The sequence below is a fragment of the Microcaecilia unicolor genome, chromosome 4 (assembly GCF_901765095.1).
Source record: "Microcaecilia unicolor chromosome 4, aMicUni1.1, whole genome shotgun sequence".
Taxonomy (NCBI): Eukaryota; Metazoa; Chordata; class Amphibia; order Gymnophiona; family Siphonopidae; genus Microcaecilia; species Microcaecilia unicolor.
The window spans coordinates 292,715,518-292,739,585 of record NC_044034.1 but is presented as its reverse complement, the minus strand read 5'-3'; the positions used below and the strand labels follow the sequence as shown (position 1 = coordinate 292,739,585).

Genomic DNA, 24,068 nt, shown 5'->3' with positions numbered 1-24,068 from the left:
TGCTTTGCAATTCTAAAATATGCTGTGGAAGACATGTTAGTCCACTTTTATAGGTAATAAATAGAAATAAAATAAAACAGAGAAAAGAAAATAAGATGATACCTTTTTTAATGGACTTAACAATATAGTTTTGATTAGCTTTCGAAGGTAACCCTTCTTCAGATCAGAAATGAGCAAATGTTGACAAACATCAGAATACAAAATGGGACACAGCGAAATGCACAAACAAAAGTGACAACAGTTTTTGTGATAAATTGCATCCTTAAACCCCCTATAGATCCCCCCATCATCTTCTATTCATATCAATCATGCAGGATTCCTAATATCCCCACCCCCTCTCCCTCGCCAAAAGAACTATACAAGTTAAGTGATCTGCATGTGGCATTCCTAGGGCCACAGTGTGGGCAGAGAGGAGGCAGAGTTGCAGGGTACGCATGCATTTTATAAACTGTGCAGGTAACGCATAGAACATGCACATACATTTACATAAACTTCAGAGCGGGTGCAAATGTGTGTGTGGGTATTTCTGGCTCTGGTTTTGTGCGTGGGGCTGGTTTTAAGAGCCTGTTTTATCAAGGCACATAGATACCTCTCTTGCTTTAATAAAATGGACACTTTTTTTTTTTTATTTCTAACCTAGGCATCCTGTACTTTCCACATTAGATTATTGTAATGTGGTTATTATGGGTCTTCCTCAAAAAGCAATTACAAAGACTACAAGCAGTCCAGATTGCTGCTGCGAAACTGGTTTTAGGTGGTAGGAGGTCTGACCATATGACTCCATATCTGATCCAATTGCACTGGTTGCCATTAAAAGCTAGAATTAAATTTAAGATTTGAATTTTTGTTTTTAAAACGTTATATGGTCTTAGTCCTAATTATTTGAAAGATTTTGTAATGATTTACACTCCCTCAAGATGTCTTCGTTCAGTAAACGAAATTAAATTGATAAAATGCTCTAAGACCCACTGTAAGTTGCAAATTATAGAGCAATGATCATTAGTTGGCAAAGGAGTGGAATTATGGAATCTTCTCCCAACTTCTATTAGGAATGCTACAAACTATATGTCATTCCGCTGTAATCTGAAAACTTGGCTCTTTAGAAAATATCTGACTGGAAATGCCTGATTGTTTAGATTTATTCTTCCTGTTATATGATTTAATATTGTATGTTTGAATTTTTATTTTATAATCCGCTCTGAACTGACTGGCTGAGCGGTATATAAGTGTGCTGAATTAAATTATTAAAATATGACCAAATGTTACGTAATTAAAATTAGAAAGAATCAGGGGAAGGCTAAGGACAGAGCAAAGACATCCACAGATGACAGCAATAGTCAACTGCTATCCATATTTTACACATATAAGTGCCATTACACAAATATCAGGCAAATCTTTATCCAGATATATCTACATGAAGTTATATGTATGTATTCAATGGTGACACCTTTGCTCTTGTTAGTTTGCCGGTTGGTTCTGCAGAGGTTTTATTCCTGTTTTTCTGCTTGGTACTTATATGTTTATCAATACTGAATATCCATATAGCTTTATATGAATATCTTAGCCATATAAAGTTCTATGGATATTGCCACAATGAAAATTTACCTCCAGTCTGACCGGCCACAATCATGTTTCTGGGCTACTGCTGCACACTGCCTTGGGGGAATGCAAGGTTAGATTCCTAGGCCAGGTTCTACTACTACTACTACTACTTAACACTTCTAAAGTGCTACAAGGGTTACGCAGCACTGTACAGTTTAACAAAGAAGGACAGTCCCTGCTCAAAGGAGCTTACAATCTAATGGACAAAATGTGCAGTCAAACAAATTGGGGCAGTCTAGATTTCCTGAATAGAGGTATAATGGTTAGGTGCCGAAGGCGACATTGAAGAGGTGGGCTTTGAGCAAGGATTTGAAGATGGGCAGGGAGGGGGCTTGGCGTATGGGCTCAGGAAATTTATTCCAAGCATAGGGAGAGGCGAGGCAGAAAGGGCGGAGCCTGGAATTGGCGGTGGTGGAGAAGGGTACAGAGAGGAGGGATTTGTCCTGTGAGCGGAGGTTTCGGGTAGGAGCATAAGGGGAGATAAGGGTAGAGAGGTAATTAGGGGCTGCAGATTGAGTGCAAAGCGCTGTTCCTGAGATTCACTGGGGTTGGGGATCTTGCAGACACAGAATGCATAGCACTTTGGGTCAGGAAGTCCCAGCAATTGCTTAGTGGTGACACCTAGAGGGCGATTCTATAACAGTACTGCCTATATTTAGGCATCTGTTCCATAAAGGGAAGTAAGTAGCTGCTTTCCTTTACAGAATTCTAGCGTAATAGGTCAGATACGCACCTACAATTTAGGTGCAAGCACTTACACCTAAGTACAGGAGATATGCAAGTGTGAGCCCCACCCATGTTTGCCCATCTGTATGCCCACCTATAAAATACACACTATGGAAGATATGTACATATTTACAGAACAGCATGGATTTTTGGCATTTATACATACATATTTGTATATATGTATGTAAATGCCAGTATTCTAGTCATTTATGTGTGTATTTGGCATATAAATACAGTGCAGGGTTCTCAACCCAATCATTGGGACACATCCAGCCAGTCAGGTTTTCAGAATATCCACAATGAATATATATGAGTATATGCAACTTTATTTCATACATATTCACTGTGGATACCAGAAAAACCTGTTTGGCTGAGTATGTTCTGAGGACTGGGTCGAGAACCGTAGTATTAAGGGTAAAGGGTTATGGATTTTGTATATTGCCTTGCTGTGGTACAACCAAAGCAGTTTACATTTATTATGCAGGTAATTTCTTTGTCCAAGCTAGGCTCACAATCGAAGTTTTGTAGTTGAGGGCAATGGAGGGTTAAGTACTTGCCTAGGATCACAAGGAGTTGTAGTGGGAATTGAACCCACTTCTCCAGGTTGTCAGCCCACTAAGCTAACCATTAGGCTACTCCTTATTTATTGAATTACTGTCCCCCTAGAGGCTGTTCCTGGTGGAAAGTTGCTGGGCTGATTTCATGGTTATAAAATAGGAAAAAACAAACCCATAGGTAGTTATGACTCAAGTGTTATGGTGGCTTGTCTCGGTGAAGGCCAGGTTCCATTAAACTGGTAGTTAAAAAGGAGAAGGAGAAAACTGCCAGGCAAAAAGAAAAAAGAAAAGTTCATCTGGTGTTGAGAAGAAAGGTGAAAGATCACAGATAGAAGAACATAATTTTAATCTTTCAGACTTCTTGCTTGTCCATGTTATAGGATCTGGACCACAGGAAAAGATTAAAAAAAAAACATTTAAAACCTCCCTGCAAATTACTACTACTATTTAGCATTTCTATAGCGCTACAAAGTGTACGCAGCGCTTCCACAATAACCAGGCTTTGTAGCAACATTCTGAATTTTCTGCATCTTCTTGTGGGTGTTTTCTTTTTTTGAAATTTGCTGTTTTACTTTCCTGCAGTTGAATTTACAAATCTCTGTTTAACAAATGATGACCTTCTGTTATTGGTTGCTTCAGAAGTTCAGCATATAGTTTGTTTTTAGCAACACCAATAGAGGATTCCGGTAGACTGCTGAATCTTAAAACACGAATAATTTTCGATTGACTAGTAGGACATCCATCAAGCTGAAACTCTATAATTTCATTTGAATTCTTTTTATTCGCCATGTTGACATTTTCGTGACTCTTTGATGTGGCAATGTAAAAATTATCATTGGTTTGTGACCGAAATGAGGAATCGTTGGAACCGCTTTCCTCCTTCCAAAAGATAAAGCGCTCTGAATCCCCACTGATGTTCTTTAGATCCTTGGAAGACACCTGCTATGTATAAAAGAAAATGTGATTATTATACATGAATATGTAGTGGGTTGGTCAGTTGTTCTCTATCTCTGCCTCAGTGAAGACAAACCTGGGACACAGGCAGAGCCTGCTCTTCCATTCATGTTTGAAGGAACCCCTTATGTAAATAGTATTTAAACATGTAGCTCACCTACATTTGCCAATAGCAGTTTTAGAAAGTTGTTATTTAAAAGTGGATCATGTTTACATAGCAAGGGGGAGTACTTAGGACATGGAGAGGGGAGTGGTTTGGGTGGGCCAAAAATACCAACATGTATGCCCTATTTTACAAGGGAAATACAATTTTGATTGGGGCATCCTTTTTGTGAGGTCATCTAGAAGTAGGAAGATCATAGATGTCTACAAGGAGAGTTGTTTCAGCAGTTGGTAATGGAACCTACATGGGATGAGGTCATGCTGAACTTAGTGCTTACGAACAGGGAGAGTGTTTCTGAGGTTATAGTGGGTGATCATCTGGTATCCAGTGATCACCGGATGGTGTGGTTCAGTATTAGGACAGGCATGAAGAGGGTTCATTCAACATGATGGTTCTAGATGTCAAAAAAATTAAGGGCCCTGTTTACTAAGGTCCGCTAGCATTTTTAGCATGTGCTAAAAATTCGCACACGCTAACGCTAGAGACACCCATATGTCTCTAGCATTAGCGCGTGCTAATTTTTAGCGTGTGCTAAAAAACACTAGCATGCCTATAGCGTGGCTTAGTAAACAGGGCCCTAACTTTGTTGAGATGAGAAAATACCTCAAGGAGGAGTTAGCTAGTTGAGAACATCTGGGAGAAGTAGAAAAGCAGTGAGCAAAACTGAAAGGAGCTATTCTAAGGGTAGCAAATCTTTTTGTATGGAAAGTAAATAAAAGTAAGAAGTCAAGAAGGCCACTTTGATTCTCAAAATTGGTAATTGAAAAGGAACTTAGTCTTCATAAACTACAAGAGGTTGCAGAAAGAGAAAGACAGACAACAACATCTGAAAAAGCTAAGAGAAGCTGGTAAAGTAGTTGGGGAAAACAAAGATGCACATGGAAGAAAAAATAGCCAATATGGAAAAATGGGGGAAGGACAAGACATTTTTAGATATCTTAGTGATAGAAGGAAGTACAAAAGCAGCATTGTGAAGCTCAAGGGTAAAATGGAGAAATATATAGAAGATGATACGAATAAGGTGGAATTGCTTAACAAATATACATACTGGGTTCACAGATGAAGGGTCAGGAGCAGGCCACAGAAGACAAACACAAATGGGAATGGAAGAGTGGTAGACCTTGAACAATTTTCAGAGGACTGTGTTCATGAGGAGCTAGCTAAACTAAGGGTGGAAAACGTGATGAGGCTGGATGGCATACATCCAAGGATAATGAAGGAACTTAGGGAAGTTCTGGCAGCTCCATGGTCTGACCTCTGCAATGCTTCTCTAGAGTCAGGAATGGTCCTGGAGGACTGGAGAAGGCAGATGTGGTTCCTCTTCATAAAAGTGGAAGTAAGGAGAATTTCAGGACCTAACACAGCATGGTTTTATGAGGGGCAGGTGCTGTCAAACAAATCTGATGAATTTCTTTGATGGGTAACTAGAGAGCTGGATCAAGGGAGAGTGCTAGATGTAGTATATTTAGAATCAGTTATTTTAGATTTGAGCAAATCCTTTGAAACAGTTCTGCATAGACGACTTCTAAATAAACTAAGTACCCTTGGTTTGGGCTTAAAGTGACTGACTGAGTTAGAAATTGGCTAAGTGAAAGGCGACATAGGGTAATGGGAATATAGCTCACTTTGGGGAAAGGAACATTACAAGTGGTGTGCCACAAGGATCAGTTCATGGTCCAATTCTTTTAAACATTTTTGTAAGTGATAATGTGGAAAAGCTGTCTGGTAAGGTTTGCCTCTTTGCGGATGGTACCAAAATCTGCAATAAGGTAGGCATCCATGATGGTATGGATAACATGGGCAGGAACATAGCAAAGCTTGAAGAATGGTCCAGAATTTGGCAGCCAAGATTTCATGCTAAAAAAATGCAGGTCATGAATTTGGGTTACAAAAACCCAAAGGAACAGTACAACACAGAGGAAGAAGTATTTCTGTGCACAAAAGAAGAGCAGGGCTTAGGTGTGATCATATTACATTATCCTAAGGTGGCTAAGCAGGTAGAAAAGGCAATGACAAAAGTTGAAAGGGTGCACAGAGAGAGGAATGGTCAGTAGGAAAAGGAGGTGATAGCGACTCTATATATGTCTGTGGTGAGAGCTCATTTAGAGTACTGTGTGCAATTCTGGAGATCGCACCTTCAAAAAGATATAAACAGAGGGCAGCTAATAAAATGGTCAGTGGTCTTGGTCATAAACATCCAGATTCTATGTAAGACGTTGAAAGATTGATGCTGAAATTTCGGCATGAATCCAATTTGACATACAACTAAATTGGTTAATGTGCTATCAACAATAAATCAATAGGCCTTAATCAATAATTGCACTTAATTGGCACTAATTTGGCTTTGCTTGAGCATTTTCTTATGTGCTATTCTATAATGCCTTGTACTTAAATCTTCTAGCACATATCTTAAAAAGGAGGCAAGGCCAGGGGCAGGTCAGGGCATGAGCATTCCAAAAAGTTGCACATGGAGGTATAGAATAGCCCCATTTCCATGCAAAATGCCAGGAGTCGTGTGCTGGCTTTTACACCAGGTTTCAGCTGGCATAAATTCCAGCACCAAACTTTTAGCATGGAAATGACCTCTATGCATTATTCTATACATGATGCTGAACCCAGAGCACCATTTATAGAATATCTATCTGCGCTGATTTTTTTCTGGCACCAAAATCTTGGCACTGTTTATAGAATCTCCTCCAAAGTGTATGGGGACAGACTTAAAGACCTCAGTATGTATACTTCGGAAGAAAGGTGGGAGAGGGGAGATATGATAGAGATGTTTAAATACCTAAGTGGCATAAATGCACAGGAGGCGAGTCTCTTTCAATTGAAAGGAAGCTCTTGAATGGAGCATAGATATGTGGACCAGCTTCTTGGTGGAGATGGTGGAAACAAGGACTGTATCTGAATTCAAGAAAACTTGGGACAAGTACATATGTTCTCTAAGGGAGAGGAAGGGATAGTTGATGGTATGTTTGGGTAGACTGGAAAGGCCATATGGTGTCTATCTGCCTTCATTTTCTCTGTTTCTATGTTTGGAGTGGTGATAGAGAGCTTGCCAGTTCAGCTCCAATGCATAAAAGTGCAGAAATCCAAAGGAGGGATGGGAGTGACTGATTCCAGATGGCTTTAAGCAGGCTTTGTGGATTATAGTTTTTAACTACTGTAATCTACTAGGATACTAGCAGGGGCATTTTCGAAAAAGAAGGACGCCCATCTTCTGACACAAATCGGGAGATGGACGTCCTTCTCTCAGGGTCGCCCAAATTGGCATAATCGAAAACCGATTTTGGGCATCCTCAACTGCTTTCCGTCACGGGGATGACCAAAGTTAACAGGGGCGTGTCGGCACTGTACTGAAGGCGGGACTGGGGCGTGATTAAGAGATGGGCGTCCTCGGCCGATAATGGAAAAAAGAAGGGCGTCCCTGATGAACATTTGGTCAACTTTACTTTGTCCCTTTTTTTCACGACCAAGTCTCAAAAAGGTGCCCAAACTGACCAGATGACCACCGGAGGGAATCGGGGATGACCTCCCCTTACTCCCCCAGTGGTCACCAACCCCCTCCCACCAAGAAAATTTTATTAACATTTTTTGCCAGCCTCTATGCCAGCCTCAAATGTCATACCCAGCTCCATCACAGTAGTATGCAGGTCTCTGGAGCAGATTTTAGTGTGTGCAGTGCACTTCAGGCAGGCGGACCCAGGCCCATCCCCCCTACCTGTTACACTTGTGGTGGTAAATGTGAGCCCTCCAAAACCCACCGAAAACCCACTGTACCCACATGTAGGTGCCCCCCTTCATCCGTAAGGACTATGGTAGTGTTGTACAGTTGTGGGTAGTGGATATTGAGGGGGTTTTGGGGGGGGGGGCTCAGCACCCAAGGTAAGGGAGCTATGTACCTGGGAGCAATTTCTGAAGTCCACTGCAGTGCCCCCTAGGGTTCCCGGTTGGTGTCCTGGCATGTCAGGGGGACCAGTGCACTATGAATGCTGGCTCCTCCCACGAACAAATGCCTTGCATTTGGTCGTTTTTCAGATGGGCGTCCTCAGTTTCCATTATCGACGAAAACCGAGGTCACCCATCTCTAAGGATGACCATCTCTAAGGTCGACCTAAATGTTGAGATTTGGGCGTCCTTGGCCGTATTATCGAAATGAAAGATGGACGCCCATCTTGTTTTGATAATACGGGATGCCCTGCCCATTTGCAGGGATGTCCTTAGAGATGGGCATCCTCAGTGGTGTGCTGGAGCCGGCTTGCACGAGCCGGTTGTTAATTTTTTAAAGATCTTGTGAGCCGGTTGTTCACCATAGCGAGCCAGCTCTGGTTAACGAGGGAAGCATGGCAGGAGGGCGCCACAAGCCATGCTTACCCCATTTACCTCACCTCCCACCATTGCCCTCGTTTGCCTGCACCGCCCTGGGGGGGGGGGGGTTAAATCGTTTGTTCCCTCAGAGTCCCGCCTTCTGACGTCATTTCCTCTTTCCGCGAGGGTGGGACTCTGAGGGAAGGAACTCAGGAAGGGAAGGCTAGAGACGGGCAGGGCTTTCAATGACACTGCCGCTTCGACGGAGGTAATCAGGGGAGAGAGGAGAAATCGCTGGGTATGGATGGCTGGAGGGGGGCAGGGGAGAGAAGAGAATCACTGGGTATGGATGGCTGGAGGGGGGGCAGGGGAGAGAAGAGAATCGCTGGGTATGGATAGCTGGAGGGGGGGCAGGGGGAAAGATGAGAATTGCTGGTTATGGATGGCTGGAGGGGGGCAGGGGAGAGAAGCGAATCACTGGGTATAGATGGCTGGAAGGGGGCAGGGGAGAGAACAGAATCGCTGGGTATGGATGGCTGGAGGGGGGGCAGAGGAGAGGAAAATTGCTGGACATGGGTGGATGGAGGGGAGGGGAGAAGAGAGTTGCTGGACATGGGTGGATGGAGGAGAGGGCAGGGGGAGAGGAGGGTTGCTAGACATGGGTGGATGGAGGAGAGGGAAGGGAGAGAGAAGAAATGCTGGACATGGATGGAGGGAAGGGAAGAGTGAGGAAGGAGATGAGATGAGGGAAAAGAAAGAGAGGAGAAAAACTGCACATGGATGAAGAAAATAGGCAGAAGCTGGATCCACTGGACAGTCAAGTCTGTGGAGGCCCCAGTTTTTACTTACGGATGTAGGACAAGAAATGAAGAAGAAAGGCGGAAAGTAAAGAAATAAATGGAAAGGAAGCCCTGGAAAAGGAGTTAAGAGGACAGATAGCAGCAGAATCGGATACTGGGCCAGCATGATCAGAAAAGCACAGACAACAAAGGTAGAAAAAATCATTTTATTTTCATTATAGTGTTTGGAATATGTCCACTTTGAGAATCAGGTGCTCAACATTAAAAGTTTATATTTATTTACTTATTTATGGCAGGAGCCAGCATTCATAGTGCACTGGTCCCCATGACATGCCAGGACACCAACCTGGCACCCTAGGGGGCACTGCAGTGGACTTCAGAAATTGATCCCAGGTGCATAGCTCCCTTACCTTGTGTGCTGAGCCCCCCAACCCCCCCCCCCAAAAAAAAACCCCCACTCCCCACAACTGTACACCACTACCATAGCCCTAAGGGTGAAGGTGGACACCTACATATGGGTACAGTGGGTTTCTGATGGGTTTTGAAGGGCTCACATTTACCACCACAAGTGTAACAGGTAGGGGGAATGAGCCTGGGTCCGCCTGCCTGAAGTGCACTGCACACACTAAAACTGCTCCAGGGACCATACTGCTGTCATGGAGCTGGTTATGACATTTGAGGCTGGCATAGAGGCTGGCAAAAAATATTTAAAAAGTTTTCCTTTTTAGGGTGGGAGGGGGTTAGTGACCACTGGGGGAGTAAGGGGAGGTCATCCCCGATTCCCTCCAGTGGTCATCTGGTCAGTTCAGGCACCTTTTTGAGGCTTTGTCGTAACAAAAAATATACCAGGTAAAGTCGCCCAAGTGCTCGTCAAGGACGCCCTTCTTTTTTCCATTATGGGTCATGGACGCCCATGTGTTAGGCATGCCCCAGTCCCGCCTTCGCTACACTTCCGACACACCCCCATGAACTTTGGTCATCCCAGTGACGGAAAGCAGTTGAGGATGCCCAAAATCAGCTTTTGATTATGCCGATTTGGGCAACCCTGGGAGAAGGATGCCCATCTCCCGATTTGTGTTGAAAGATGGGTGCCCTTCTCTTTCGAAAAAAAGCCTGAAAGTAGTGAACTAGATTAGGAACTGGTTGACAGACAGACGCCAAAGGGTGGTGATTAATGGAATTCACTTGGAGGAAGGAAAGGTGAGTAGTGGAGTGCCTCAAGGATCGGTGTGGGGCCGATTCTGTTAAATATATTTGTGAGCGACTTTGCTGAAGGGTTAGAAGGTAAGGTTTGTCTTTTTGCGGATTTTACCAAGATTTGTAACAGAGTGGACACCCCGGAGGGAATGGAAAACATGAAAAAGGATCTGAAAAAGTTAGAAGAATGGTCTAATATTTGGCAATTAAAATTCAATGCAATGAAGTGCAGAGTGATGCACTTCGGCAGTAGAAATCCAAGGGAGATATATGTGTTAGGTGATGAGAGGCTGATATGCACAGACAGGGAGAAGGATCTTGGGGTTATGGTATCTGAGGATCTGAAGGCAACGAAACAGTGTGACAAGGCAGTGGCTGTATAGAGAGAGGTGTAACCAGCAGAAGAAAAGAGGTATTGATGCCCCTTGTACAAGTCGTTGGTGAGGCCACACCTGGAGTACTGTGTTCAGTTTTGGAGGCTGTATCTTGCTAAAGATTTAAGAAGACTTGAAGCAGTCTAGAGGAAGGCAACAAAAATGATATGGGGCTTGCCCCAAAAGACATATGAGAAGAGACTGTAAAACCTGAATATATATACCCTAGAGAAGAGGAGGGATAGGGGAGATATGTTACAGATGTTTAAATACTTGAAGAGTATTAATATAGAAACAAATATTTTCCAGAGAATGGAAAATGGTAAAACTAGAGGACATGAATTGAGGTTGTGGGATGGTAGACCTATGAGTAATGTCAGAAAATTCTTTTTCATGAAGAGGGTGGTTGATGCCTGGAATGAACTCCCGAGGGAGGTGGTGGAGAAAAAAAACTGTAGCGGGATTCAAGAAGGCGTGGGAGGAACACAAAGGGTCTCTAATTAGAAAATGAATGGTATATAAAAAGCAAAACTTAAAGGTTTGCATTTGTGTCTGCATGTCAAGTGGTGCTTAGATGGCAAGTCTGGCTGTATCAGCTAAGGCCGGTGTTGGGCTGGCTTGTACGGTCTGAGTCCCGCATATAGCAATCCAGTTCAGGATGGACTGGAGAGAGCTTCGACGGAAACTCCAGTAATTTGGAACAGTGCCAGGCAGACTTTTACAGTCTGTGTCCTGCAAATGACGATATGGATTTGGATAGGCTGGAGTGGGCTTTGAGAGCAACTTCAATAGCTGGAACATAAGGATAAAGCCGGGCAGACCTCTACGGTCTATATCCCAGAAACATCAAAGAAAAACCATGATCAAGTATATAGTATCAGTTTCATTGTTGATTTAATCTTGAATTGATAATGATTGTGACTGTTGGGAAGACTGGGTGGACATTTCAGGTCTTCATCTGCCGTCACTTACTACGTTACTATGCTAGTATGTGCTCGACGTGCAGTTTCAGTTTATGAGATTAATGGCTAATGTTCTTGCACCCTCATGATCAAAAGCAAATGCCGATGCTAGAGGCTGTTAGCGCCATACTAGCGCCGGCGTTTGCAACCGCCCCATGATTAGAGCCCTCGAGCGCATGAAACAACGCGCTCGAGGGCTCTTTGCGCAAGTATCATGCTAATGCATGCTAAACAGGGCTCAGCGCATTCATCCCCAATGGTCAGCGACCAGTGCGCCAAAGACTGGGTTGCTAGCCGCAGCAAACCCTACGCCAGCACCGAGCTGGCGTTAGGGTTTGCCAATCATTGGGGAGGAATGGTGAGCCCTGTCCAGCATGCAGTTGCATGCTGGCAGGCCCCTGTTTCCCCCCAAAGCAAACCTGCCAGGCTGCCAACAGGGGGCTGGAGGTCCGGTGGACCTCGGGTACCCCCAACGATCCCACCCCCCCCCCCAGGTTCAGGGAGGGCTGGAGATCCGGTGGGTCCCCAGCCCCCCCCCCCCCCAAACCACCCGAAATTAGTCCCTGGTGGTCTAGTGGCAGCTGGCAAAACCCCCTCCCACCCAGCGAGCGACAGGGGGGCTGGACGCAGCCTGCCTCCCTCCTCTTGGTTGACGACACAGCAAAATGGCGGCGCCAACTCCATCCAGTGCATCCTGGGATGCGCTGGGCGGGGCTACAGACCATGTTAGGGAGCGATTCCCAGGATGCACTGGGCAGGGCTGGGCACCACCATTTTGCTGTGTCGTCAACCAAGAGGAGGGAGGCAGGCTACGTCCCTCCTTCAACTAAGGGCCTCGGGGCAGGGTGTTAGTTGACGGGGCAGGGTATTTGACAGGTTTGGGCTTTTGACAGCCCAGACCTGTCAAACAAGTGCGGGAGGATTGTGCTGAGCGCATGCTCAGGCACAATTCGCCCGCACTTCTACCCGATGATCAGAGATAATTGTGTTGCTTAAATCTGCATGCATTATCTCTGATCATCTGTGCGGTAAAGCCCCACGCTGTTCCAGCGCAATTTTAGAGCACTGTTTGGAACAGCGCAGGGCTTTTGATCATGAGGGCTTTGGTATTTGCATTGTGCCACAGAGAGCTTCCTTTTGTAGCTTGTAGGATTCCACTTCTGTGCCCAGATCACCTTTGAAGAAAGGGAAAGCCCAGACACCCCCTCCTTCTCAATTAATATGTTAAACCCCTTGAGCCTTCTAGTTTTTACTTACCTCCAGTTCCAATCTAGGTGTTGATGACTTTGCACATGATAGATAAGAATGATTCTTGTTCTGTATAACAACAGGAATCCCCTTCAAGGGTTTGGATGGTGGAAGAACTGATGATTTATAGCTAGTGATTTGAAATTCACATTGGTCTAAAAAGGGGGGAAATGCAATAGATGATTAACACAGTTACATTCTTTTATATATTATTTATTTAAAAATGTATATACTGAACTTATCACAGGAGTTCTAGGAGGTTCACAACTTCACATACATAGCAAATTCTGGAATCTATAAAATACATGAACATACACAATTCCTTGCTCAAACACAATAAAATACTGACTGGCTTAAACATCTGTGTAATTTATACTCCTTCATTAACCTCCAAAAATAAAAGTGTCTTGAGTTCTTCTTTAAAATTACTTAAACTCTGTTCCTTTATATGAAAATGTCAGTGATACTGCCGCCTCCTGATTCACCGATAGTAACTCTTCGCCTTACTGTATATCATGTAGTGTGAAACCGACCATTTACCTCGAGTGGTGATATTTCCCATACAGGACAGGGGCGGAGATAAATAACAGTAAACTCATCCAGATACTACTGAAAAGAGTTAGGTATCTGCAGGAAAATAAACTAAATCCAATTTATTTGTTAAATGAGAGAATCAAGTAGAGTATTACAGTAATGTTGTCTCTTAGAAATTAGGGTAAAAAGAGGCTAAACTCTAACAAGGTGGAACAGTAAGACTGCCAAGGTGTAGAAAAAGTCTGGAGTGCAGTATGACAACCAAAACCATTTTACTGGAGCAAATCAGCTAAGCAATTAGCGCAGAACACGCCTACTGTCCGCCCCCAGACGTGCCCTAGCGTTAAAAAATATAAAATCAATTTTTTTTAGCGCGCGCTGATGCCAAAATTACTGTGGGATGCCTGAGTGCGCCCTTCAGTAAGGCATTTTAAGCTGCGGGAAGCACGCATTAGTGCTTACAGCAACTTAATAAAAGACCCCCCACTTTTCTTAAATACCACTCAAATTGTTTTCTCTCTCACGCTCACCCTTAGGACCCTGAGCTTTATACAATCATGACTAGAAAAAAAAGAAACTGCCTTTATCTAACCTTAAAAACATAAACATTCTTCTTTCCATTCTATTTTTCACATACACACAGAGCTCAAGCATATTTTATAAATTTCAATCTCTAAACCAATATTTTTCAACTGGTGTACCATGATCAACAGTGGGAAAAGGTAAAGGACGTATTTAAAACTGACTTTTTTCTGCTTCTGTCTTACACATGTGGATTTTTGACAAATTTTTTACCTTTTTTTATTAGTCGGTAACATTGTGGATGAGTCCCTTGGATCCTCCTGCTACTTGTACACCGGCCCATCAACAGCTGAGTCCGCAGGAATCCCATGGGCATGGAAGGAATTCCTGCGGGGTTCTCATAGATGGGGAGTGTACTGAGCCTCTCATCATCTATCCCAGTCCTCCAACCCTTTTGTGCCGCTTCCTTATTAAACAAGCCTGAGCTCTGAATCTGCCTTAAAGGCACAGATCCTACCGAAATGGGCAGCCAGGAACCTGCATTAAAGGACAAGTTTTTGATCATATATAGAGAAACGTTGACCTTGTCCTTTAATGCAGGCTCCAGGTTGCCCATTTTGGTAGGGTCAGTGCCTTTTAAGATAGATTCAGCGTGCTTGTCTGACATTGCTGTCTGGATTCTCAACGCCACCTGAAATTAAATATGACCAAAACCGAGCTTCTCATTTTCCCCCCCAAACCCACCTCCCCGCCCCCCCTCCCCCACGTTTTCTATTTCTGTTGATGGCTCTCTCATTCTCCCTGTCTCCTCAGCTCGAAACCTTGGGGTCATCTTTGACTCTTCTCTCTCCTTCTCTGCTCATATCCAGCAGATTGCCAAGACCTGTCGTTTCTTTCTTTACAACATCCGTAAAATCCGCCCCTTTCTTTCCAAGCACTCTACCAAAACCCTCATCCACACCCTTGTCACCTCTCGTTTAGACTACTGCAATCTGCTTCTTGCTGGCCTCCCACTTAGTCACCTCTCCCCCCTCCAGTCGGTTCAAAACTCTGCTGCCCGTCTCGTCTTCTGCCAGGGTCGCTTTACTCATACTACCCCTCTCCTCAAGACCCTTCACTGGCTCCCTATCCGTTTTCGCATCCCGTTCAAACTTCTTCTACTAACCTATAAATGTACTCACTCTGCTGCTCCCCAGTATCTCTCCACACTCGTCCTTCCCTACACCCCTTCCCGTGCACTCCGCTCCATGGATAAATCCTTCTTATCTGTTCCCTTCTCCACTACTGCCAACTCCAGACTTCGTGCCTTCTGTCTCGCTGCACCCTACGCCTGGAATAAACTTCCTGAGCCCCTACATCTTGCCCCATCCTTGGCCACCTTTAAATCTAGACTGAAAGCCCACCTCTTTTACATTGCTTTTGACTCGTAACCACTTGTAACCACTCGCCTCCACCTACCCTCCTCTCTTCCTTCCCGTTCACATTAATTGATTTGATTTGCTTACTTTATTTTTTTTTTGTCTATTAGATTGTAAGCTCTTTGAGCAGGGACTGTCTTTCTTCTATGTTTGTGCAGCGCTGCGTACACCTTGTAGCGCTATATAAATGCTAAATAGTAGTAGTAATAGTAGTAGATTCAGAGCTCAGGCTTGTTTTTCTCTTTGTTTGCAGTAGGGTGGCTTCCTGGACAAGGGCGACCCAAAGATCTCGCACTCGGGCCACTTTAAGGTGAAAAGAAAGCTGCAGAACCCCAAGGGGACAAAACCCAGATGCCACAACTTACTTCACAGCAGATCCTGGCGGCTGGAAGTGAAACTCAATGCTAATGGTAAATGTAGGGGATATTTTGTTGGTTTTTTTTTTTTAACTACGGGAACAAAGCTTTTTTTCATTCCTGCAGTTAAAAAAAAAAAACTAGGTACTGGAGCGAAGGGCAGAGTGCAGGAAGTCTGGGTGACAGTTGGACCCACGTGCAGGAAGGAGGTAGGCCTGAGTTACCACAGGGAAGACTGGAGTCACAGTGCACAGGACTGTATAACACCGTTTGCCATCTCCCCACCCTTTCTCCATTTCCCTTGGTAACAAGAAGCACGTGCAGACAAGGGACATCATCAGGCTTATTTTTAAAAGAGAAGGGCGCCCATCTTTCGACCCAAATCGGGAGATGGGCGTCCTTCTCCCAGGGTCGCCCAAATCAGCATAATCGAAAGTCGATTTTGGGCGTCCTCAACTGCTTTCCTTCGCAGAGACGACCAAAGTTCACGGGGGCGTGTCGGAAGCGTAGCAAAGACGGGACTGGGGCGTGCCTAACTCATGGGCATCCTCGACCGGTAATGGAAAAAAGAAGGGCGTCCCTGACGAGCACTTGGTCGACTTGGTCCATTTTTTGTTACGACCAAGCCTCAAAAAGGTGCCCGAACTGACCAGATGACCACCGGAGGGAATCAGGGATGACCTCCCCTTACTCCCCCAGTGGTCACTAACCCCCTCCCACCCTAAAAAAAAAATGTTTTTAAATATTTTTTGCTAGCCTCTATGCCAGCCTCAAATGTCATACCCAGCTCCATGACAGCAGTATGAGGTCCCTGGAGCAGTTTTAGTGGGTGCAGTGCACTTCAGGCAGGTGAACCCAGGCCCATCTCCCTCTACCTGTTACACTTGTGGTGGTAAATGTGAGCCCTCCAAAACCCACCAGAAACCCACTGTACCCACATGTAGGTGCCCCCCTTCACCCCTTAGGGCTATGGTAGTGGTGTACAGTTGTGGGGAGTGGGTTTTTTTGGGGGGGTTGGGGGGCTCAGCACACAAGGTAAGGGAGCTATGCACCTGGGATCAATTTCTGAAGTCCACTGCAGTGCCCCCTAGGGTGCCAGGTTGGTGTCCTGGCATGTCATGGGGACCAGTGCAATACGAATGCTGGTTCCTCCCACAACCAAATGGCTTGGATTTGGTTGTTTCTAAGATGGGCATCCTTGGTTTACATTATCGCCAAAAATCAGGGACGACCATCTCTAAGGTTGACCTAAATTTCGCGATTTGGGCGTCCCCGACAGTATTATCGAAACGAAAGATGGACACCCATCTTGTTTTGATAATATGGGTTTCCCTGCCCCTTCGCCGGGACTTCCTGTGAGGACGTCCTCAAGAAAACATGGGCGCCCCTTTCGATTATGCCCCTCCATGAAACATCGCCAAGCACAGTTTTTATTTTTTTTTTTTAAATAAGAGAGTGGTGGGTGGGTGAGTGGGTGGGTGGAGGGATTCGCTTTAAATTGTTTTTGAATGCATGTTACTTGTGGCTATAAAGATAACGCAATGTTTAAATTTTAATTATTGAACTGTAAACAATCTTTAAAAACTTATGGTGTGCATTGACAATTTTTACGCCTTGTAAGTATGTCACAAGATAAAAAGTTTGAAAATCACTGCTCTAAACAATATTTGAGAGGAGCTTTACCAAATACAACCATTCTCTTTCAAGTTCTTCAGCCTGACTGCCTAACCGAAAACTGTGGCATATCAGTTATATTTATTTAGTACCTACCCCTGATGCAGCCTGTTGGCGAAACATGTTGGGTTTCATGTGATCACGCAAAATCAATAAATATAGAAGTTGATATTCAGCCTGTTGTGGTGAGCAGTTTATAAACTGCTTCCAGCCATGGGCTGACAACCCCATATATGCCATGTGAGGCTGCCAGCTTTGAATATCTGGGTATGCCCTCCAACCCGGAAGTTAACTGGGCACTGGACAATATTCAGCTGATTTGCTGTCCTAACTTTATGCAATTACCAAGCTGGTTAGAGGACTGAATATTGCCGTCAACTCACTTAAGTAATAGCTCTGCCCTGGCCTGCCCCTAACCTAGGGAGAAAAACAGGAGAGGAAACTCTGCAGAAACACATAGGCAGCACAGACCTCAAAACAGACAGCTAAGGAGATCCATGGAATGAGGAACAGACGAGAGTTCACCAAAATAGATTTATTGAGGAGGGACCCAACCTGGCAAAGTTTTAGTTTTGCCTTTGTCGGGGGATCACCAAATTCCTTCAAAACAAATATGGAAGGGTTCAGTGAAAAGGCACACCTTCAGCAGATGCATGGCATCATTTATCTTGTTGCATCAGACCAGTGGCGGCCCTATCATTAGGCCAACTGAGGCAGAGGCCTCAGGCAGCATTCTTCATGGAGCAGCATCCCTCAACACTGGCATCTCCCCCTGCCCTTTTTCAACCCCCTTCCATGAATCTACCTTCTTTTCTTGTTTTCCAAAAGTCAGTGGTGGCAGCGATTCCCATAGGTTGCCCTGCCGCTGGCACCGGCCTCTTCTCTCTACTGCAGCCTGCCTCTCTCATGTACCTTCCTATTTCCTCAGAGGCATACCACAGTAGACAGAAGAGGCTGCGGTAGGGCAGCCTATGGGAATTGCTGCCGCAGCTGACTTTTACAAGCCAAGAAAAGAAGGTAGATTTGGGGAAGGGGGTTCAGGAAGGAAGGGTGAGGGGAGATGCCAGTATGTCTGGAGGGGAGAGGTAGTTGGGAGAGAATGAGAGAGTGTGAACAGAGAGATGATGGACTTGGGAGGAGTGGCGGAGGGGGCTGGGGCAGAATCTCATCCCTCGCCTCAGGTGGGAGATTGCCTTGGGCACCCTTTGCTTCATATGCAACAAGATAGATGAAGCCATGCATCTGCTGAAGGCTGCTACTTGAGAGAGCATTTGTGCAGCCTATTCCTTTGAAGCATCTTTAGGTTATGGGTCCTCTTAATTCTCTCCAGTAAAATTACATTTTAAAAAGTGCTCAAAATGGCAGCCTGCAAAAATCCATTGTTCAAGAGCCTGTTGGCTCCAATATTGCGCAATCCAATGCTTAAAATCAAAGGGAGAGTAATTTTTTGGAAAAACTGGTTGGACAGGGAGGTTTGCGTTTTGAGAAAGCTATTTGAAACCGCAGGTAAACTCACATTCTCCACTCTCCAGGCCACCTATTCGTTATTGGCCACTTGTTACTTTCAATGGCTTCAAATTCATCATTATCTTCAATCCTCCTTATATATGAAGGCTGGACACAGGATATTCTATCTTTAGTGGAATTAAATGTTAACAGCAAGACTTCTGCCTCTCTATGTTATAAGATGCTGGGAGATTTAACATACTCTAACCCCTGGGGGTTCAACAACAATGGGCAGAAGAGTCATAGATTTCTTGTAAAGATGTCAACTAGACGCATTTTTTGAATATAGTAAACATATCAACTCTATCAGCAAATCTCATGTAAACTCTTTTCTTCTTAGTCCACAGATCTCCTTGGACTCCTATAAAAATGTGTAGGGTTGTTTTACAGCCCACAGATGCCTGCTGGACCTGTGGACATATGCTGTACGATTGTCCTGTTGTGTACAAGTTTTGGCAGGATGTCTGGACAATAATTAGGCAACTTTTCCCTATGATTCCAACACTCTTGCTGCTAGTCATCTTTCCCAGCTAGCAGGCTACTGGATAAATTCATTTCCATAGCTTTGCAACAGATACATGGTAGCTGGATAAATTGTGGTGATCTCAATACCACTTTTTGGTGGAATATAGTTTTGTTGAGTTTCCATGACGAATGGTCTACTGCATGTAAACTGAATCATCTATGATCTTTAGAGAAGATTTGGAAGCCAATAGAAAGTTTATTTGCTGTTCCTCTACACTGTTAAATGTCCATCCAACTTGAATTGAACCTGCTGTTTGGTCCTATAGTTCAATGAGACCTAGGTCTTCTCTTCTGTATGTCTTCATTTATACTATGCTCTGCAACTGCTTGTTTATATCCAGCAGTATTTGTATAGTTTTCCTTTTTGTTTTTTTCAGATTGTTTATTATTGTTGTTATGTTTTATGGTATGACTCTGATCCTTTAACCACTGGCCTCCTTGCTGTAATAAGAAGGCCACATGGTATCATTCAAGATCAGGGAAGTTAAAACCTTTTAGTTTTGATGACTTCAATTTTGAAAGCACTATCCATTGCAGCTTCCCCTGCCACAGAAATCAAATCATTATTGATTCAAATTGCTTAGAAAATGAATGTGGTAGAGACAGAGGAAGAATCTGTAAAACATATAACTGTCTCAATTTCTTCCATAAAAAGTTAACTTGTGAACAATAAGATAGTGAAGAGTCAAGAATTACTCCCAAAACTCGAGATTCCGTTTCAACCGCCAACATGTTATTCTCTGCAATTTTTATAGTAGAAGGTATTATATCGTCTGGTCTTTTAAACCATAAGATCTTAGTCATATTAGGGTTTGATAACGTCCATTCCTGTATTCTATTTATTCCATTGACAAATACATTCGGTAAATCGGAAATTAAATCGGGGACTGGTAAGAGTAGTAAAATATCATCCACGTATGATAATTACTTTTTATCCGCATTTAATCTAAGTTTGCCTAAAGATGACATGAAAAAATTAAATAAAACTGGAGAGAGTGGCAAGCCCTGAGGGACTCCACAACCTGATGACCAGAAACCAGAGAACTGTTTATTGAAACTAACACTATAAGTTCGGTTTTCTAGGAATTCTTTAAACCAGTTATACACAGAACCTCCAATACCTATATTTGCCAGCTTTGTAAGTAATAGAGTATGATCTATGGCATCAAAAGATGCAGAGATATCAAACTGCAGTAGAATCATATGCCTTCCATTACTTAGTCGCTCTTTCACATAAGTAGTTCATACCATAAGATGAGTCTCAATACTATGAGAAGCTCTAAACCCAAATTGGGAAGGATGCAAACAAGAAAATGTATCAATATATTCCTGAAACAGTTGACTCACATATGTTTCTATTACCTTTGTGAAGATAATTATACTTCAACAGGAAATTAAATTCTGTTGTTAACCATTGTATAATTAAAAACAGGACAGAATAGAGCAATGATCTAAAATACATTGAGAAAGCGAACATTTCTTCAACAAACTGGCAGTGATAGTAGTAGTTATCAGTGTAAAAAATTCCCAAATTTGATTAGTTTTCACCCCATATGACAATGCTGAAGGGATAGCAAATGAATAATCTGTCCTATCTGAGGCAGTGATAATAACATCAGAACAAATCTTTAATACCATATTAAGAAAAAAAATCTGTTAGATCTTGAGCTGAAGGTACAGATATACAGGAACCAGAAGAAAACTCGGGCACAGTTGTTAAGGATTTTACCAAAGTGAAAAGTTTGCTACTAGTAATGTTACTCTCATTAATCAATTGACTATAATAGTCCCTCCTATACTATCGAACACCTTCTTAGCATAAAGAGACAAGGCCACTTCTGCAACCTCATGAGTGGAGGTTATCTGTAGAATATTACAAAATAATCTTGAATTGTCAGAAGAAAATCAATAAGGGATAGGCCAAAATCTTAGAATAAAGTTTACAATCTACAATGTCAGTTTATAGTTCTGAACAAATCTAGGGTTTCTTCCTGGTTCTTCAATTACAATAACCTTAGCTTCCACAAGAGCCCCTCCCAATTCTATCAAATTCCCAAAGGCATTAAAGACCACTACTAAATGAGGGAGAAGATCTTTCTAAAACATTCTATAAAATCCCATCCGGGCCTGAATCCTTATTCAAAGCCAGGTCTTTAATGGCAACCTGTATCTTCTGGGGACAGAGAGTAGGCATGTTCTGCGCTAATTGGTTAGCTGATTTGCTCCAATAAAGTGGTTTTTTTGGTTGTCATATTGTGCTCCTGACTTTTTCTACACCTTGGAGCTCTTATTGTTCCACCTTGGTAGACTTTAGCCTCTTTTTTGCCCTAATTTCTAAGAGAGAACATTACTGTAACACTATACTCCTTAATATGGACCTCCAAAGCCATCCATGTGATACCGTGCACAATAATGTTTCTAGTTGTTCTGGATGTGCAGTCCCTTTCCTTGAGTACAACCTTCAATTCAATTCTTGTATACCGCTAATATCCCCTTTCCAGGGTTCAGTGCAGTTTACATTCTAGGTGAGTTAAAAGCAAATAGTGTTAATGTGAGATCTGAGAAACATTAGAGGCCTAGGATTAATGCATGAGACTAAACATTAAGGAAAGGATAATGGATGATACTAGGAGGTAAAGTCCTGATGGATTGTTATGAAGGAGTAGTAGTAGTAGTCTTTGGGAAGAGAAACGTTTTTTTGCCTCTTCCTGAAGTTGAGGTAGCTGCTTTCTGTTTTGATGGGAATAGGTAGATAGTTCCATATTTTGACTCCAAGAACAGGGACTAGAGAGCTGAAAATCTTCTGATCTCTAATTGTCTTTTGGAAAGGTGATGCTAACATCAGTTGTTGTTTCAGTCTTTTAGACTGGACCAGACATAGCGAAGTCGTCTTCTTAGTTATCAGTTCAGAGGTGAAGTCCTGTAGAATTTGAAAAACTAAACAAGCAGCTTTGAACCTGAGTCTTTCTGCTAAGGGAAGCCAGTGCAGTTTGTTTAGATGAGTTGAAACACTAGTATATCTATTCAATCTGTATATTAGTCTAGCAGCTGTGTTCTGTATGATTTGCAGTTTTTTTCTGATATTTTGACACTTAATACCAAGAATTAGAACGTTACAGTAATCCAAGTGAGGTAGAACTAACATTTGGACTAGTAGTGCGAAGGCTTTTTGGTCGAAGAATGATCTGACGAGACGTAGCTGTCTCATTTTGAATTGTGTTTTTTTCCATAGCTGGTTAATATGGGAAGCGAAGGTGAGTGAAGACTCAAGTAAGACCCCTAGTACTCTGGTTTCAGATTCGACTGTAAAGATTTGACCATTGGTCAAGGATATTGATGATGGGACCTCAACTCCCTGATTTCGGAATCACAGTTTTTTGGTCAGGGCCCAGGTCCTGACAGCAGTCATACCATTTGCTACTGACTGAGTTTGATCTATGTTTGATGCTGTCACTGGTAAGAGAAGCAGGATGTCATCTGCATAGGATGAAAGTAGTTCATTAAGTCCCGGTGTACTGAGGCACGAAATGACATAAAGAAATTGAACACGATAGGTGAGAGGGGAGATACCTGAAGACCCCGCAGTTAGGAGACCACAAGTTGGAAAGTTGGTTGTTTTGCTTGACAGAAAAACTTCAGTTTGAAAGGAATTAGCTGAACCATTTGACCACAGCTCCTGTTATTCCTATCTGATCCAGGTGTTCAAGTAGCAATGTGTAGTCAACCACATCGAATGCTGTCGATATATCAAATTGGAGAAGAATTACTTTGTCACCTTTGCATAGATGTTTTTTGACATATGTAGTTAGAACTAGCAGTAATGTTTCCGTGCTATGTGATGATCTGAAGCCAAATTGTGACCAGTGTAAAATAGAACATTTTTCCCCAGATATAAAGAGAGATGTTTACTAATGTAGATTTATAATACATTAGTAAAAAGGGGTATGCTTGCTACTGGACGGTAGTTTGCAGATGATGTTTAGCACAGATCCCTTCAGTAGTGGAGTGAGAACAATTTTGTCCATGTCAGGAGGGAGAGAGCCAGTTTTTACAGCTCATTGAGATCAAACCTGGAAAAAAATGACTGGAAACTGGCTAAGATATCATCTGCAGTAAGTGAAGGATCTCCCTTCACCCAAATAGTTGAAATGAATTGTTGCTCTCATCTGTTCTGATTCTTTAAGATATTGAGCAAGCAAATGACCTAATCTGTTAGATTCCTCATAATATGAAGCCAATTGCATCAAAATAGATGTTCTAGCTTTCACATTGTAAATCTGATTATACTTATTACCTCAGTCCTAGAGGTGCAAAATTGATGCTACATCATTATGTTGAATATGAGTAAGTTCCAGTGTTACGTCCCTTGTTGCAATTCAGTGGTTTGCAGCTGATGTCTTTGAATGGAATAAGCCAAAACACAGCCTCTAATAACTACTTTAAATGCATCCCACTAATTCAGGAAGGGTATAGCAACAGGATGATTTTCATAAAAATCAGCAATTGCACCCCTAAGAAATTGAATAAATTCCTCATCTTGCAAGAGACTTATGGTTAATCTCCACTCTTAAACCAAGGGACTAATCTGGCAATCTAAACTGCAAGTAATCATCCTCTGGTTCAAAATGGTTTTCAGGCAAAT

General features: G+C 43.1%; 1 protein-coding gene across 1 annotated transcript in view; it reads right to left on the bottom strand.

Moving 5' to 3' along the window:
- Positions 1-2,627: 2,627 nt before the first annotated feature.
- LOC115469705 overlaps positions 2,628-24,068 on the bottom strand; it is a 68,098-nt gene continuing 46,657 nt past the window's right edge. The window contains exons 6-7 of the mRNA XM_030202491.1: positions 12,901-13,046; positions 2,628-3,827 (exon numbers count right to left, since the gene is read on the bottom strand). Of these exons, the coding sequence (XP_030058351.1) occupies positions 3,474-3,827; positions 12,901-13,046 (500 nt within the window). The 3' untranslated portion in view covers positions 2,628-3,473. The remainder of the gene's footprint in view (positions 3,828-12,900; positions 13,047-24,068) is intronic.